The sequence below is a fragment of the Vicia villosa genome, linkage group LG1 (genome assembly GCF_029867415.1).
Source record: "Vicia villosa cultivar HV-30 ecotype Madison, WI linkage group LG1, Vvil1.0, whole genome shotgun sequence".
NCBI lineage: Eukaryota > Viridiplantae > Streptophyta > Magnoliopsida > Fabales > Fabaceae > Vicia > Vicia villosa.
In genome coordinates, this window is record NC_081180.1 from 194,367,007 (window position 1) to 194,385,514 (window position 18,508).

Sequence of the window (18,508 nt, forward strand, 5' to 3'; positions counted from 1 at the left end):
GACATCCGTGAATGTTATCTCAATTGATCTCTACGTTTGTATCATGTGTTGTTGTATGAGTTTATGCTACAAATTGGTTTTAAGTGAAAATTTCATAATGCTGAAGGATGAGTCGACATAAAAACATTATGTGTCAACTCATAATTCATTTGAAACAATAAAAGCATTTTTCCCTTCAGTATGAGTCGATGCATAACCACTTGTATTGACACATGGGCGAAAAAATTTCTAAGCATGTATCAATACATAGGATCCTGCATCGACACATGATGTTTACACGTCTTTGGAAAAAAATTTCAAATTGCATGTATCGACGCATGTGTGCTTGCATCGACACATGCTTCTTCTATTTTTGAAAAATGAATTTAGATACAGTATGAGTCGACTCATGATTAGCTTGCATTGATACATACTATTCTAACTTGTTTGGAAAATCTTTTTGAAACAGTATGCATTGACACATAACATCTTGCATCGATACGTGTTATTGCAAGCTTTCTGGAAAACAATTTTGATACAGTATGTATCGACACATACACTCATGTATCGACAAATACAGATACAATCTTTCTGGATAGTGTTTTCACAACAGCATGCATCGACCTGAAACATGTTGCATCGACACATACATGCCTTTTTACACACATGTGTCGACTCATACATGTTATGCATCGATTCATATTTTTGTTTTCATTCAGATAATTTTTTTGTCATATATAAATAATTCTCAGTCATTTTATAACATAAGACACACAAACACATTTTGAGAGAATAATTTTTGTGAGTCAATTGTAACCTGAAAGATACTTCATCTTCATCATCTTCTCAATCATTTCAAGTCAATCACAATGAAACATAATCATCTTTGTGCATTGAATTAAGAGATCTGTTGAGATAACGTTCAACTGCAGGATTGGTGAATCTCAACTGGGTTGAAGAGTATTGAAGGGGTGTTTCAAGGAAAAATCTGAGGGTTTTTCATCAAGAACAGGTTGGTTCTTGGAGGTTCGATAATCAAGATCAGACAAGTCAGATTCAGCCGTAGCAAAAGGTTTGGAAATCAGGGTGATTTAGCAAACAAGTAGTGGAGCGAAGGATTGATCGTGATTCTTGCATTCTAAGACTTGATCAGCTCAAATCAAGGGAAGGTTACTACAAAAAGAAGAAGGAAATCTATGTGATTCAGTTATTGGATTGTAAATGTACCCTTGTAAAGACTCAATTTCGTTGTTGAAATTGAGGGGAGACGTACCCACACGCGAGGAAGAAAGTGGGAATTTTCCTTACCAAATCTCTTTGTGTATCGTATTTCTATCCTTTCTCTATACATTTACAATACCTTTACAAATCAATTGTTTTTTGGATTTTAAGTTGAATGATCCAATGGTGGTAGAAAAGTTCATTTGAAAAACACCATTGTTGTTGATCGTTGAACGAGTGAACACAAACTGTTTGATAAAAGTATTTGCTGATTTTTGTTAAATGGAATTAGTGATCGGGACTTTTTAAGTCTATCGGGATACTAACTGCAAGTATACAATCTTATATCACAATGTTTAGCTAAAGCGGTGATTGTTTGGTTTTAGGGGGGAACCGACATTAAATAAATTTTGGATTGAATAAGTAGATATTAAGATACCGGTATGTAATAGTCGGACTTCGGGAATTCAATAAGCCATTTGGCATAGTTTGTAATTATAAAAATATCCTTCAGTAGACACCATTTATTTAAAAACCTTTATCTTGCACTCTCATGTCCATTGAACGAGTTATATTACTAGACCTAGTGGATGCACTTAAAGTCCAATAATACTTTTTGAAAACAAATAGAAACTAATTAGATTCTTAAAGCACTCTCGTGTATTTAAAAACTAATGTTCGATTACCACTGTCCGGATCGATCCCCACACTCTCGCGTGCGGGCTCTAGCCTTAGTTAATCTCCCACTCTCGTGGCAAAATCGTGTTAAATATCCTCTCACTCTCAGGACAATGGTAATTAAATTAAGTTTAGAAATAAAAAATCGGAAAGGTATTTTATTTAGAGTTTATGCCAAATTATTACCGAACTCCCTCGGTGCTATGACTTACATACCAATATCAATTAGTTTAGCCGGACATATTATTAATTTCAATCACACAGAATAAATCATACGGAGATAACAATAATAGCATGACAATGAAATTACAAACAAATTATGCATATAAATAAGAACCAGTAAAATTAGCTTAATACTGAGTAAATTTCAAGTGCCAAATTGCTACAACAGTACAGCTAATGCTAGGTACAAAATTGAAACTTGCAAAAATATAAACTAACCTAAAGTGCAATAATCCCTCAATACAAAGGATTATTGCTTTGGATGGTGAAATAAAATCTGAAAAAAAAGGGTGCAAAGGAATTGAAAATAATAGTGAACTTTTGTAGAGAAAAACAAAAACAAAACAAATTGACGAAAGAGAAGAGAGCGGTCTTTGTTTGCAACTGCCAACATATATATAATGCTCCTCTAAGTGACCTAAGTCTTCCCCAATGAAAATTCTAGTAACTCACATGCGATGTCTTATTGGATGTTATGACATCCACAATAACACAGAACAATACTTTAAGACAGAAAAGCATAAAATAGTAAAGAACACAGAGAATTGTTTACCTAGTTCGGTATACAACAATACCTACTCTAGGGGTTACCAAGCCTTGGAGGGAATCCAATATAAGCAGTATTAATTCAGAGCTAAACTCCCCCGTTTACAACTCCTCACTTAAGACCTACCCAATGCAATTCCAATCTAGTGCTAGACCTAAGTATCTCCACTCAGTCCCCCTCAATCACAACAGTGATTACAAACAGACTTTAATCAAAAGAGAGAAGACACACTTCAAAAACACACCTTGATCTTGCTTAAAAGCTTCAATCAAAAGACACACACTCGTGCTTAAAAGCTTAGAGTGACAAAATACAAAAACAACCTATTCCAATACAATCATCAAAAGACAATTTCTTGGAGTACAAGAGACAAAAAACACAGACACAGAATTATGGTTCTTCACAACTAAAAATCGTTATGTTCCAAATTAGGATTGCAGTCTTCTTATATGCAGCTCTTGGGCCCCGGGCTTTCCAAGAAACAAATTAGGGTTAGCCAAGTTAACCTAATTCACACGTCATTAGGCTGTTACAGAATATGTTGTATACGAAATCTTCTAGGAGGAATATTCAGCACACAATAAAATGTTTCCTAAATTGTAGATTGAGAGAAATCAGGAAACATAATAGTAGAACATAACAACTCCTGTTGTCAAACATGGATGTAATGACATCGGTCATGAGATTCGTTAAAAACCTGTATTAGCTTAAATATATGTAACCTGCATAACACCATATAAAGCATGTCATGACATTTGTCAAGACATTAAACACCCAAGTATGTTTTACCACAAATGCAGCCAACTTGAAAAGATTTCCTGTTTTCAACGTTGAAAACTATAGCTATTGGAAAGACTGCATGCGTGTACACAAAAATTTCATTGATAGGCCGAGCAAGTGGTCTAGCAATTGGAGAGGCCGAAATATGATAATTTCAGCACTTGGTGTTAATGAGTATTATCGGGTATCCCTTTGCACGACAGCTAAAGAAATGTGGGACGCTTTTGAGGTTGCCCATGAGGGTGCTACTGAAGTCAAATAGTCCCGTATTAACACACTTAATCAAGAATTTGAACTCTTTCGCATGAAACAAGGAGAATCCATCTCTGAAATGCAAAAGTGATTCGTTCATCTTACTAGTCGTTTGAATGCACTTGGAAAGCCTGTTTCCAATGAAACTTCCACTAATAAAGTTTTGAGATGTCTTAGCACGGAATGGCAACCTAAAGTGACAACTATCAAGGAAGCTAACAATCTCACAATGCTAAGCATCACAACTCTATTCGGCAAGCTGGAAGAACATCACCAAGAATTGGAAAGTCTTGAAAAGCATGAGAATAAAAGTAAAAAAGGATAAGAATAAAGACAAAGAGGGTGACAATAAGTAAATAGCTCTTATGGCTTCTATAGATGTTTTTAAGTTGGTTGTATTTGTGGTAAAAAATACCTGGGTGTTTAATGTGTTGACAAATGTCATGACATGCTTTATATGGGTTTATGCAGGTTGCATATGTTTAAGCTAATAAAGGTTTTTAGTGAATGTCATGACCGATGTCATGACATCCATGTTTGACAGCAGGAGCTGTTATGTTTTACTATTATGTTTCCTGATTTCTCTTAGTCTACAATTTAGGAAACATTTTATTGTGTGTTGAATATTTCTCCTAGAAGATTTCGTATACAACATATTCGGTAACAACCTGATGACGTGTGAATTAGGTTAACTTGGTTAACCCTAATTTGTTTCGTGGAAAGCCCGAGGCCCAAGAGCTGCATATAAGAACACTGCAATCCTAATTTGGAACGCAGAGATTTTTAATTATGAAGAACCATAGTTATGTGTCTGTGTGTTTAGTCTCTTGTACTCCAAGCAATTATCTTTAGATGATTATATCGGAATAGGCTGTTTTTGTATTTTGTCACTCTAAGCTTTTAAGCACGAGTGTGTGTCTCTTGATTGAAGCTTTTAAGAAAGATCAAGGTGTGTTTTTGAAGTGTGTCTTCTCTCTGTTGATTAAAGTCTGTGTGTAATCACTACTGTGATTTAGGGGGATTGAGTGGAGATACTCAGGTCTAGCACTAGATTGGAATTGCATTTGGTAGGTCTTAAGTGAGAAGTTGAAAACGGGGAAGTTTAGCTCTGAATTAATACTGCTTATATTGGATTCCCTCCATGGATTGGTAGCCCCCAGAGTAGGTGGTGTTGTACATCGAACTGGATAAACAATTCTCTGTGTTCTTTACTGTTTTATGCGTTTCTGTCTTAAAGTATTATTCTGAGTTATTGTGGATGTTATAACATCCAATAAGACATCACACGTGAGTTATTAGAATTTTCAATTGGCATCAGAGCAGGCACCCTGCCTATCTATATCTGGGTGAGATCTAGGGACAACAAAATTTTGTTACTATGGAGTAGGAGTTGTTAGTGTTTGGGAATAGACCACCCATTTTGGATTGCTCTAACTATGACTACTGGAAACCTCGTATGGTAGCTGTTCTAAAGTCTGTGGACAACAAGGCCTAGAGAGCTGTGGAAAAAGGATGGAAACATCCTGAGAAGGTAGTGGAAGATGGAACCACTGTTCTAATTCTTGAAGAACAATGGAGCAGAACTGAGGAAGAGTTGGCTTTGAGCAATTCCAAGGCACTAAATGCTTTGTTCAATGGAATAGACAAGAACATATTCAGACTTGTGCAACACTGTGATCTGGCTAAAGAAGTTTGGGATATTCTCAAAATAACTCATGAGGGCACATCCAAGGTGAAGATGTCTAAACTTCAAATGTTGACCTCCAAGTTTGAAAACCTTAAGATGAAAGAGGATGAAACCATTCATGAGTTCTACATGAATATTCTTGAGATTTCCAATACCTCAGGAGCCTTAGGAGAAAAAATGTCTGAATAAAAGCTGGTAAGAAAGATCCTTAGATCACTGCCTAAGAGATTTTCTATGAAGGTGGCTGCTATAGAAGAAGCTCAAGACATCAGCAACATGAAGGTGGATGAACTCATTGGTTCTCTACAAACCTTTGAGATGAGTATTTGTGACACTGTTGAAAAGAAGAACAAGAGCATAGCTTTTGTTTCCAACACTGAAGATAATTCAAGAGAAAGCAATGATGGAAGTGATGAAAATTTATCAGAAGCCATAGCTATGCTTGGAAAACAATTCAACAGGTTCATTAAAAGAGTTAATCAGAAGTCTAGACTTAATGTCAAGAACACTTCCTATGACATCAGCAAGACCTATGACCCTAGAAGAAGATCTAAAGCTGAAGAGAAGCCCAATCAAGGCAAAGGGGTTCAGTGCCATGGATGTGAAGGATATGGACATATTAGAGCTGAATGTCCTACCTACCTCAAGGAGCATAAGAAAGAGATGTTTGTCACTTGGTCTGATGGAGATTCTAAGAGTAATACTGAAGAGAAAAGTGCAGCACTAACTAGTGTATGTACACCTGATTACAAATCCAGTAAAGAGGATCCTACCTTAGAAGAACTTGCAGCCTCATACAATGATCTATGTATCAAGAGTGTTGAAGTATGTAAAATAAGGGAGAAGCAAAGGAAACTTATAGAAGAGTTGGAAGCTGAGAAGAAAGAACATCTGGCAACCATAGTCCATCTAGATGGTGAGGTCAGCATGCTAAACTTCAAACTAGATCAAATGTCAAGATTGATCAAAATGCTGAACAATGGAACTGACTCCTTGGAAAAGATTCTTGAGCTTGGACAGGAAGTAGGAAACATGTCTAGATTAGGATTTATGGGAAAGTCTGAATCCAATTTAGGATTCAAAAGGTCAAAACCTGAAGCTCACCTGGTAAACCAGATATTTGGACCGATGTCACGACATCATGGAAAGAGAAACATGAACCAAACAAAGAAGAAATTTCAAAGATGGAGATATGACTACTGTGGAAGGTTTGATCACCTAAAACCTTTTTGCTTCAAACTGTATGATTACCCTTATCAAACAGCTCAGGACAAGCCCAAGCAGCATGATCATATCAAGAAACAACAATGGGTTGCTAAAGCTTCAGCCTTAATTGCATACACCTCCTTGAGGGTGTCAACCAAAGGAGACTAGTATTTTGATAGTGGATGTTCAAAACACATGACTGGAATGAAGAACAAGTTAGAAGATATCAAGCCTCATTCCACTAGCTATGTGACTTTTGGTATGGAGCCAGAGGAGAGATCAAAGGGGTAGGAAAACTAGAATGTTCTAGAGCTCCCCAACTAGACAATGTTCTGCTGGTAAAAGGACTAGCTGCAAATTTAATTAGCATCAGTCAACTGTGCGATCAAGGTCTAAAAGTCAAATTTACCAAAGACGAATGTGTAGTCACTAATGAAGAAAATGTGGAGGTCATGAAAGAAGTCAGATCCAAAGACAACTGTTACTTGTGCGAACCTAAAACCACAAGTCATTCATCTATATGCTCCTTGGCGAAAGAAGAAAAATAGGTAAGATTGTGGCATCAAAAACTAGGTCATCTACATCTGAGAGGAATGAAGAAGATCATAAACAAGGAAGTTGTGAGTGGAATCCCAAAGCTACAGATTGATAAAGGTAAAGTATGCGGAGAATGTCAGGCTGACAAACAAACCAAGATGTCTCATCCAAAGATTAATAAACTCACTACTTCCAAAACTCTAGAACTATTACATATGGATCTAATGGGACTAATGCAGGTAGAAAGTGTTGGAGGGAAAAGGTATGCCTATGTGGTGGTTGATGATTACTCCAGATACACGTGGATAAGCTTCGTCAGAGAAAAATCAGATGTATTTGAGGTGTTCAAGGACCTATGCATAAGACTGCAAAGAGAAAAGGAAAGTGGTGTAATCAGAATAAGTAGTGATCATGGAAAGGAGTTAGAGAATGTCAAATTTGCTGAATTCTGCTCTTCTGAAGGAATTAGTCATGAATTTTCCTCACCTATCACACCTCAACAAAATGGAGTAGTAGAAAGGAAAAATAGGAATATACAAGAATCAGCCAGAGCTATGATCCATGCAAAGAAGCTGCCTATATACTTTTGGGCTGAAGCAATGAACACAACCTGCTATGTCCATAACAGAGTCACATTGAGGAAAGGAACTTCCTCCACTCTGTATGAACTGTGGAGAGGAAAGAAACCAATTGTTAAGTACTTTCATGTATTTGGAAGCAAGTGATATATCTTGATAGATCGTAAACAAAGAAGGAAAATGGATTCCAAAAGTGATGAAGGTATATTCCTGCCTTCCTGGGATACTCCACAAACAGCAGAGCGTATAGAGTATTCAACTCCAGAACATAAGTCTTGATGGAATCTATCAATGTTATTGTTGATGACCAACATGAAGAATTCGATGTCACAGAGGATGTTGGAACATTCCTTGAAATTCATGCTGAGAAGTCAGAACAACCTAAAGACAGTAATGATTCTCCCTCAGAACCTAAACCTAAAGTAATCAACAAATATCCATCTATCAGAATTCAGAAAGATCATCTCAAGGAACTTATCATAGGTGATCCCAACAGTGGCATAATGACCAGATCAAGAGGAACCATTGCCAACTCATGCTTTGTATCCAGAATTGAACCAAAGAATGTGAAGGAAGCCTTGACAAATGAATTTTGGATCAGTGACATGCAAGATGAACTTGAAAAGTTCAAAAGAAATGAAGTATGGGAACTGGTGCCTAGACTTGAAGGAACCAATATTATTGGTACCAAGTGGATATACAAGAACAAGTCTGATGAACAAGGAGTCTTAACTAGAAACAAAGCAAGACTGGTAGCTCAAGATACATTCAAGTAGAAGGAGTAGACTTTGATAAGACTTTTGCTCCTGTGGCAAGACTTGATTCAATCAAATTACTTTTAGGAGTAGCTTGTATCTTGAAGTTCAAGCTATATCAGATGGATGTAAAAAATGCCTTTTTGAATGGATACTTGAATGAGGAAGTGTATATGGAACTACCTAAAGGCTTTGCTGATCCAAATCTCCCTAACCATGTCTACAAACTAAGAAAGGCTCTCTATTGTTTGAAACAAGCTCCCAGAGCTTGGTATGAGAGATTGACTGAATTTTTGACCACAAATGGATATAGGAAAGGAGGAATAGACAAAAATATTTTTGTAAAGAATGAAGATGGAAGAATCATGATTGCTCAGATATATATGGATGACATAGTGTTTGGTGGAATGTCAGATGGAATGGTAAAACACTTTGTCAGTCAAATGCAGGCTGAGTTTGAAATGAGTATGGTTGGAGAATTGACATACTTCCTTGGACTAAAAATTAAGCAAATGGAAGACTCCATCTTTCTATATCAAAGAAAATATGCCAAGAACATTGTCAAAAAGTTTGGAATGGATAATGCTAGTCACAAGTGTTGACCAGAGTTTGTACAGGAGCATGATTGGAAATCTACTATATCTAACAACCAGCAGACCAGATATTGCATTCGCGGTAGGAGTATGTGCTAGATATCAAGCAGAATCCAAGGTAAGTCACATAAACCAAGTCAAGAGAATCTTCAAATATGTAAATGGAACTTCTGACTATGGCATATTATACACTCACGGGTGTGACCCTATCCTGTCTGGGTATTGTGATGTTGACTGGGCTGGAAGTGCTGATGATAGAAAAAGCACATTTGGAGGGTGTTTTTTCTTAGGAAACAATCTCATATCATGGTTTAGCAAGAAGCAGAATTGTGTCTCGTTATCAACTGCTGAAGCAGAATACATAGCAGCTAGTAGTAGCTGTTCTCAACTGGTTTGGATGAAACAAATGCTTACTGAATATAATGTTACACAGAATGTCATGACCTTGTACTGTGACAATCTCAGTGCTATCAACATCTCCAAGGATCCAATTCAGCCTAGCAGAACCAAACATATTGATATCAGACATCACTTTATTAGAGAACTTGTAGAAGATAAAGTGATTTGCTTGGAACATGTATCCACTGAACTTCAGCTAGCTGACATATTTACTAAAGATCTTGATGTAAAACATTTAGAAAACTTGCGAAGCAAGTTAGGAATCTTTATCTATGAGGAACCATAGATCTCTTTAAAAAAAGGAGAGAAGGGGGAAGTTTGCTTTGGCAACTTTTCTGGCCAAACAGGGAGAGTAGTAATGTCACCCCAGAACAACAAGTGTGTGTGTGTGTGTGTGATTAAAAATTCTGATAGCTTATTTTGTGTTTATCTGTTTGATTGTGTGTAGTATAGCAGTTTATTTCTGTTATACTTGACAGCTGTTCATGTGGTATGGTTGGAGTGGTAGTATAGCCATGTTATGTGCTTTGATGTTTGATGTAGTAGCAGTAGGTGTGGTTGATGTATGGATGCTAATGGTAGTAGTAGTGATTGCATGATTGTGTGGTATGTTGTACTGTATTAGCTCTTATTGTGTGTGATTGTGTGGTTTCTGCTGCAAGTGTTTCTCTGATGTGGTGACAGGATGTTTTAGCCAAAAATTTGCCAAAGGGTGATATTGTAGATGTTTTCAACTTGGCTGCATTTGTGGTAAAACATACCCGGGTGTTTAATGTCTTGACAAATGTCATGACATGCTTTATATGGTGTTATGCAGGTTGTATATGTTTAAGCTAATACAAGTTTTTAGTGAATGTCATGACCGATGTCATGACATCCATGTTTGACAGCAGGAGCTGTTATGTTTTACTATTATGTTTCCTGATTTCTCTCAGTCTACAATTTAGGAAACATTTTATTGTGTGCTGAATATATCTCATAGAATATTTCGTATACAGCATATTCTGTAACAGCCTAATGACATGTGAATTAGGTTAACTTGGTTAACCCTAATTTGGAACGCATAGATTTTTAATTGTGAAGAACCATAGTTTTGTGTCTGTGTGCTTAGTCTCTTGTACTCCAAGCAATTGTCTTTTGATGATTGTATTGAAATAGGTTGTTTTTGTATTTTGTCACTCTAAGCTTTTAAGCACGAGTGTGTGTCTCTTGATTGAAGCTTTTAAGCAAGATCAAGGTGTGTTTTGAAGTGTGTCTTCTCTCTGTTGATTAAAGTCTGTGTGTAATCACTACTGTGATTGAGGGGGGGGGTGAGTGGAGATACTCAGGTCTAGCACTAGATTTGAATTGCATTGGGTATGTCTTAAGTGAGGAGTTATAAAAGGGGAGTTTAGCTTTGATTTAATACTGCTTATATTGGATTCCCTCCCTGGCTTGGTAGCCCCCAGAGTAGGTGTTGTTGTACACCTAACTGGGTAAACAATTCTCTGTGTTCTTTACTGTTTTATGCTTTTTTGTCTTAAAGTATTATTCTGTGTTATTGTGGATGTCATAACATCCAGTAAGACATCGCGTGTGAGTTACTAGAATTTTCAGCTTCTTGCTCCAAGTCCTCACAAAAGGAGCAAAGTAATGGTGACTCAAATAGTGACGAAGATTCGGATGATGAGGAAATGGGACTTTTTGTTCGGAAGTACAATATATTCATTCGAAAGAATGGAATCAAGCACTCCGACAAGAATCTCATAAACTTTCGAAGACAATCCAAAGGGACAAGAAATGAAGAGAATAACAAGAATAAAGGAAAAGGACCTTGCTTCAATTATGGTAAATTGGGCACTATAATCTGGAGTGTCTATGATGAAAAAGGACAAAGGGAAAGCACCACCAAAGAAGCCCAACAAACAAAGAAGAGCTTATATTGCCTGGGAAAGCGATAGAAAATCATCAAGCGATGAAAGTTCCAGTGATAGTGATGAGACTGCAAACTTATGTCTCATGGCTCACACCAAAAGTCAGTCCTACCATAAGCAGAACAACAACAACAAGAAGGTAAGGTCAGCTTACTATGATAATTTCACTTCTATGTCTTTTTCTGAACTAAAAATAGCTTATGAAAAACTGCAAAACAAAGTTGTAAACGCTTTTAAGAGATTATCATCTGATAAACAAATATTTTCTTTCCTGGAGGGTAAGGTCTATAAAGCTGAAAAGGAGTTAGAAACTCTAAAAGCTAATATTGCAGAAATTTCAAAAGATATTGACGTTAATGGATGTATTCAAGTTAGGTACTGTGAAGCCTGTCACATTTAGCAACAAGAGGTTAGAACTCTTAAGACCAAATTGGAAAAAGCTTTACAACCTAAAGTTACTTTTGCCATTGATCTAAGGTTATTCAGGAAAAATTTGCATCCACCATATGCAAAGTACTCTTTCGTGGAGAAGATACCAAGGAGTTCATCGAGCAAAAGTAAACAAGTCCATCATCACGATTTATGTCATTATTGTTGTCATATGGGTCACACCATTGAGAAGTGTAGGTTTAGGAGATTCCTTGTTCCTAAAGGCATTTACAAATGGAAGCTTAAAGGCAACCTTGTTACCACTCACACATAAGGACCCCATGAAAATTGGGCACCTACCTCTCTCTTTTGATATTGTAGATGGAGTGTCTTGCATCCTCGGAAATAAGATGGTTTCTAGATAATGGATGTTCAAGGCACATGACTGGTGACATATATCTCTTCATCGACTTCGAATCAAAGAAGAAAGGATATATTACTTATGGTGACAATGACAAAGGAGAAATACTCGGTAAAGGTAGTGTAGGTAATCCCTCTATTGCTACTATCTCTAATGTACATTTCGTTGAGGGACTTAAACACAATTTGTTGAGTATTAGTCAATTGTGTGACAAGGGTTATAAAGTGTCTTTTACAAACACTTGCTGCATATTTGAACATACCGATAAGAAAGACATTGTGTTTAAGGGTGTTAGAGTGAATAATGTCTATATGCTTGATCTTTTTGATGCATCGTTAACAAACACTAAGTGTCTAGTTAACTTGAATGATGATTCTGGGCTTTGGCATTGACGCTTAGTGCATGTCAACTTTGATTTTCTTAATAAGTTTATATCCAAGGATCTAGTAGTCGGTATTCCAAAAATAAAATTCTCAAAAGATCACCTATGTGATGCGTGCCAAGCGGGAAAGCAAATAAGGGTTTCTTTCAAATCTAAAAATGTCATTTCTACTTCACGACCCCTTGAGCTTCTCCATATGGACCTCTTTGGTCCTTCTAGGACAAAGAGTATTAGTGGTAACTATTTTGGGTTTGTAATAGTTGACGACTATTCTAGATTTACATGGACTATATTCCTTCATAGGAAAGATGAAACCTTTTATGCCTTCAAAAGTTTTGCAAAACTGTCCCAAAACAAAATGGACTAAAAAATAGTCACTATCCAAAGCGATCATGGAGGTGAATTTCAAAACCATCTCTTTAACAAGTATTGTGACAAGCATGGTATTGAGCATAACTTCTCAGCCCTCGAACTCCACAACAGAATGGCGTTGTGGAGCACAATAATCGTGTTTTAGAGGAGCAGGCAAGAATAATGCTCAATGAGGGTGGTTTGCCAAACTACTTTTGGGCTGATGCCGTTAGCATAGCTTGTTATGTTCTGAACAAAATTTTAATCCGCCCCATTTTAAATAAAACACCTTATGAGTTGTTAAAGGGTAAAAAACTAAACTTGTCACATCTTCACGTATTGAGATGTAAATGTTTTGTGTTAAACAATAGTAAAGAAAGTCTTGTGAAGTTTGATGCAAAAGTGGATGAAGGTTGGATACTCACAATCAAGCAAAGCAAATATAGTGTATAATAAGCGTTTACTTTCTATTGAAGAGTCAGTTCATGTTCCTTTGATGAGTCTTACCCGAAAAATGTCGGAAAAGGTAGTTCTCTTGATGGTGCAGGTGTTTCTTCAGAAGACATACTAAAAGAAACTGTTGAGGAAATTGATCAATCTAAAACGGTTGACAGTGAGAAGGAGGAAGATATTAACCGAACAAAAGAGCAGGAAGAAAAACCAGATGAAGTAAATGATCTCCCAACAGCTTGGAAATCCTCTAAAGACCATCCCATTGATAACATACTAGGAAACATATCAAAATGAGTAATGACTCGCTCAAAGATAAGCAACTTTTGCTATCACTTCGCTTTTGTTTCACAAGTTGAGCCTAAGAACGCCAAAGAGGCCTTGATTGATGAATTTTGGCTAATCGCCATGCAAGAAGAGCTTAATAAGTTTAAAAGAAATGACATTTAGGAACTTGTCCCTCGTCCGCGAGATCATCATATCATAGGCACTGGATGGGTTTTCAGAAACAAACTTGATGAACACGGAGTGACAACCCGGAATAAAACACATTTAGTAGCTCAAGGGTACAACCAATAGGAAGGCATCGATTATGAGGAGACTTATGCTCCAATTGCCCGCCTTGAGGTGATACGTCTTTTGTTGGCTTATGCTTGTGCTAAGCATTTCAAACTTTACCAAATGAACGTAAAGAGTGCTTTTCTTAACGGTGTCATAAATGAAGAGGTGTATGTCACACAACCTCCTGGGTTTGAGAATGATGAATATCTGGATCATGTTTTCAAATTAAAGCGTGCTTTGTACAGTCTTAAGCAAGCCCCCCGGGTTTGGTATGAAAGACTTAGCAAATTCCTGCTCGATCATGGATATTCAAGAGGTAAAGTGGACAGTACTCTCTTCATTAAACGAAAAGGAAAGCACATTCTTCTAGTCCAAGTGTACGTAGATGATATTATCTTTGGTTCAACTAGCTTGCATTTAGTCGAGGATTTTTCTAAGGTTATGCAGGGTGAATTTGAGATGAGTCTAATGGGGGAGCTAAACTACTTCCTTGCTCTTCATATAAAGAAGCTCGAAGAATGCACTATTGTGTGTCAAACAAAATATTGTAGAGAGTTGCTAAAGCGCTTTGGAATAGAAGACTCAAAATCTATAGACATCCATATGCCTACAAATGGAAACTTAGACAAAGATGAACACGGTAAGAGTGTAGATGTCAAGAAGTATAGAGGTATGATCGGATCTCTCCTATACCTTACTGCATCTAGACCCGACATCATGTTTAGTGTTTGTATATGCACGGTATCAATCGAATCCTAAGGAATCCCACCTAAAAGCTGTCAAGGGTATACTTAGATATCTACATGGGACATCCAAGTATGGGTTGTGGTATTCCAAAGGTAGTGATTGTAGTTTAGTATGTTACTCTGATTTCGATTTTTCCGGTTGCAAATCGGATAGGAAAAGCACGAGTGGAACATGTCACCTATTTTCAAATTCTTTAGTGAGCTGACACAGCAAAAAGAAAGTTTATGTTGCTTTGTCAACTACTGAAGCTGAATACGTGGTAATCGGTAGTTGTTGTGCCCAGATTCTGTGGCTAAAACAACAACTCCAAGATTTCAACATTTAATTAACACGTATTCCAATTAAATGTGACAACACAAGTGCCATAAATTTTTTTTGGGATGTGTTGACACAAAACACGGATGTATCGACACATCCCAAAAAAATTATTGCATGTATCGACGCATTTCCTTTTGTATCAACCGATTAAGAAACATGGTTTATGTTTTGAAAAAGAAAGAACAATATGTATGATAATAGGGTTTGGGGTCGACTACACTAGAAACATAGTTTCTGTTTGACACCATTTTGTCAGCTCGTGTCGATGCAAATTGGTATATCGATTCATAAGAGAAATTATTAAAAAAGAAGGATTTTTGCAGTGTTTAGGACAGTTGGACTTGAGACCCTTTTAAACCACATGTTGATGCAATATGAGCAATGTAAGATGTTTATGCATACATAAGGATGAAATGAAGTTGATTTTCAACGAAGTTTAAAAAAATGATGCATAGAGAGAGCATATAGATGATAGTCATGCTTCTATGCATCGACTCATACTGCGCTTTTTTAATTTTTTTGTTTTCAATTGGACTTGGGTCGACCCATCATCCCATTATACCACACATTGTCACATTTCATTAACCCTAATGCCATAATTTCCCCAATTACGGCCACCCTAATCATTTCCCATCTTTCTCATTGTTACCCTAGGATTTCGACTTGCTAAATAATGGTAAGTAACCTCTAAAACAGGTGAGATTATTAAAGAATCTAAGGCAAAAAGTCTGATTAAATAGTTTTGTTTAGTCAAGACTGACGTTCGACTACCAATAAACCATCATTGCCAAGGTTCGACTAAAATTAGTCAATATACCATACAGGTTCGACTAGAACAGACAGAAAAAACTTAGACGTTTTGTTTAAGTATAGCCATGAAGTCGGAGGGCATCAGAAGTCAAAGGAGGCAATTTTAAGCAGTTTTCTGGCAGTTCTCACAGGAAACGTGGAGGGCTCGTAGTTGAAGATATTGCATGTCGAAGACACGTGTTGGCTGATAATCAGTCGACCGTTAGTAGTAGTTATTTTATTTTTCCTATTTAAGCAAGTTCAATAGGAGCAGTATAGGGTCCGCATTTTCTACAAAACACAAGTAAACTCAAATCTCTGTGCAAAATGAGTGACGAGTGCAACTTTGGAATGTACGTATGCGTACCATTCTAATTTATGCAATCATTTTATGTTATATTTCATTTTCAGTGCACATTTACTGCTTTCTATTGCTTTTAGTTATTTTAAAAGCCTTTAATTTCAGTATTTACTTTTACTTTAAAGTTATTGCTGCATTTAATACAGACTAGATACACGTAATAAACAAATTAAAGCAATTAGTCCTGGAATATTCTAGTTGATTCCGCAAAAGTAACCTTTAAAAAGGAAACTAGCGCTTGTTTACCATATTTCTGGGTAAACAAATTGGCAGGCCCAGTGGGACTCGTCAATTGCTGTTTGTTTTATATTTGTTAGTGCAATAGTTATGTATGATTCTAAGAAGTGGTCGAAAATTAAGTAACATGTCTGAAGTTAATACAAATAATTCTGACCTTTCTGGAAATCAAGGAGTTGTTCTAACCGGAACAACATCACAAAATGCTGCAAATTCATCCCCAGTTAGAACAACAAATATTGGTGGATCGACGACAGCAACATTGGTATCATCACCAATGAATGTACGGTCACCGTTTAACCCATTACGACCGTCGTTTCATGGAATGATACCTCCACCAGGTTTTAACCCTTAGTTTGGAATGCATACGTCTATGATGCAAGGTTTACACACTAATCCTTCATTGTATTCCGATAGCATGATGGCAACAAGCACATCAAATCCAGGGGGTCAACCTATGGGCATAGGTTACAATAACCAGGTTTTGCCATCTTTAAGTACTACGTCAATGTTGTCAATTCGGCAACAAATAGACGAAAGTAATCATGAAATGGTAAATGCCCTTACTCAACAAATGGGAACTGTTTTTACTCCCATGATAAACAATACGAACCAAAGTTATGAAATATTGGCTAGACAAATGGCCAGAATAGCAGATTTCTTTGGAGCGCCCCCACAACCAAACCTTTCGACTCCACAAGGGTCGAATGTTAGAGTAGTTGAAACTCCTAGAAATGGGGACCAAATTGAACAAGAAATCCCTAGAGTAGTACAAAGGCATCAAGATGCTGATCAGGTTCTTAGAAATATCCAGCAAGATGTCAATGTTGGACACAATAATATCTCGAATGTAGTCGAACAAATCTTAGTTCAGAATGGAATAAATGTAGGTTTGCATAGACCAAATTTTGTTTCCCCATTGTCAGAGTACGTAAGGCAGACAGAACTGCCTAGGGGTTGGAAAATTCCAAAATTTACCAAATTTGCTGGTGAGACTGGCGAATCGACAGTCGAACATATTGCTAGGTTCCAGACAGAGGCTGGAGAATTAGCAAACAATGAGAATTTAAAAGTGAAATATTTCCCAAGTTCTTTAACAAAAAATGCCTTTACTTGGTTCACGACCTTACCTCCACAATCTGTATTTTCATGGAGTCAGTTAGAACGATTGTTCCATGAACAGTTTTATATGGGACAGTCGAAGATTAGTTTGAAAGAATTAGCTGGAGTTAGGCGAAAGGGTACAGAAACGGTCGATGGCTACCTCAATCGTTTCAGGTTATTGAAATCTAGATGTTTCACACAAATTCCTGAACATGAGTTAGTCGAAATGGCTGCAGGTGGGTTAGATTATTCTATAAGGAAGAAATTAGATACCCAACATTTAAGGGATATGGCACAACTGGCAGACAGAGTACGCCAGGTCGAAAGGCTAAAAGCTGAAAAAGCTAGAGTTAGTAAATATCATAAGAAAGAAAAGATAGCTTATGTTACTACAAATGAGTTCGACTCTGATAGTGATAGTGAATACGAAGAGGGAGAGGTCAATGTGGCTGAATTGAAGCCGGGACCACCATATATTTGTAAATTACTCAAGCCCTCAAAAGATAAAAATCCGATCGAAAGTAAAAATGATAAATTTTCTAGTAAAACGTATTCATTTGATATAACAAAATGTGACGAGATATTCGATTTGTTAGTAACTGATGGGCAAATCATAGTACCCCCAGGACTTAAGAATCCTCCTCTTGAACAAAAGAAAAAAAGAGGATTTTGTAAATTTCATAATTTCCTGGGTCATAAGACTTCTCAATGTGTTCTTTTCAGGGATTTGGTGCAGAAAGCTTTGAAAGAAGGAAGGTTACAGTTTGGAGAAAAGCCAAAGTCATCAATGCAAGTTGATACTGATCCCTTGCAAGTCGAAGAGGCTCACTATAATGAGCTTGTTGATGTGATGATGGTCGAAACTACTGATGGTTTCGATGGAAAGCAAGATGGTGCTACTGATGGCAAAGTCTTGAACATGGTCTATCCTGAACCAAAGGAGAGCCTTTTGAAATTCCTTGAGAGGTGTCACAACAACAACTCTCAAGTTGGATTATGTCCAAGGTGTGATGATGTTTTTAATGTTGATGCTGCAAACAAAGTGAGGTTCGACCCTCGTCGGGGCAAGAA

General features: G+C 36.9%; 1 protein-coding gene across 1 annotated transcript; it reads left to right on the forward strand.

Moving 5' to 3' along the window:
* Positions 1–16,868: 16,868 nt before the first annotated feature.
* LOC131621570 (uncharacterized) lies at positions 16,869–18,245 on the forward strand (the record flags this gene model as incomplete). Its single annotated transcript, XM_058892613.1, has 2 exons — positions 16,869–17,628; positions 17,707–18,245. Coding segments are annotated over 2 exons (1,299 nt in total), but the record flags the coding sequence as incomplete, so codon positions are not given.
* Between the last annotated feature and the right edge of the window lie 263 nt (positions 18,246–18,508).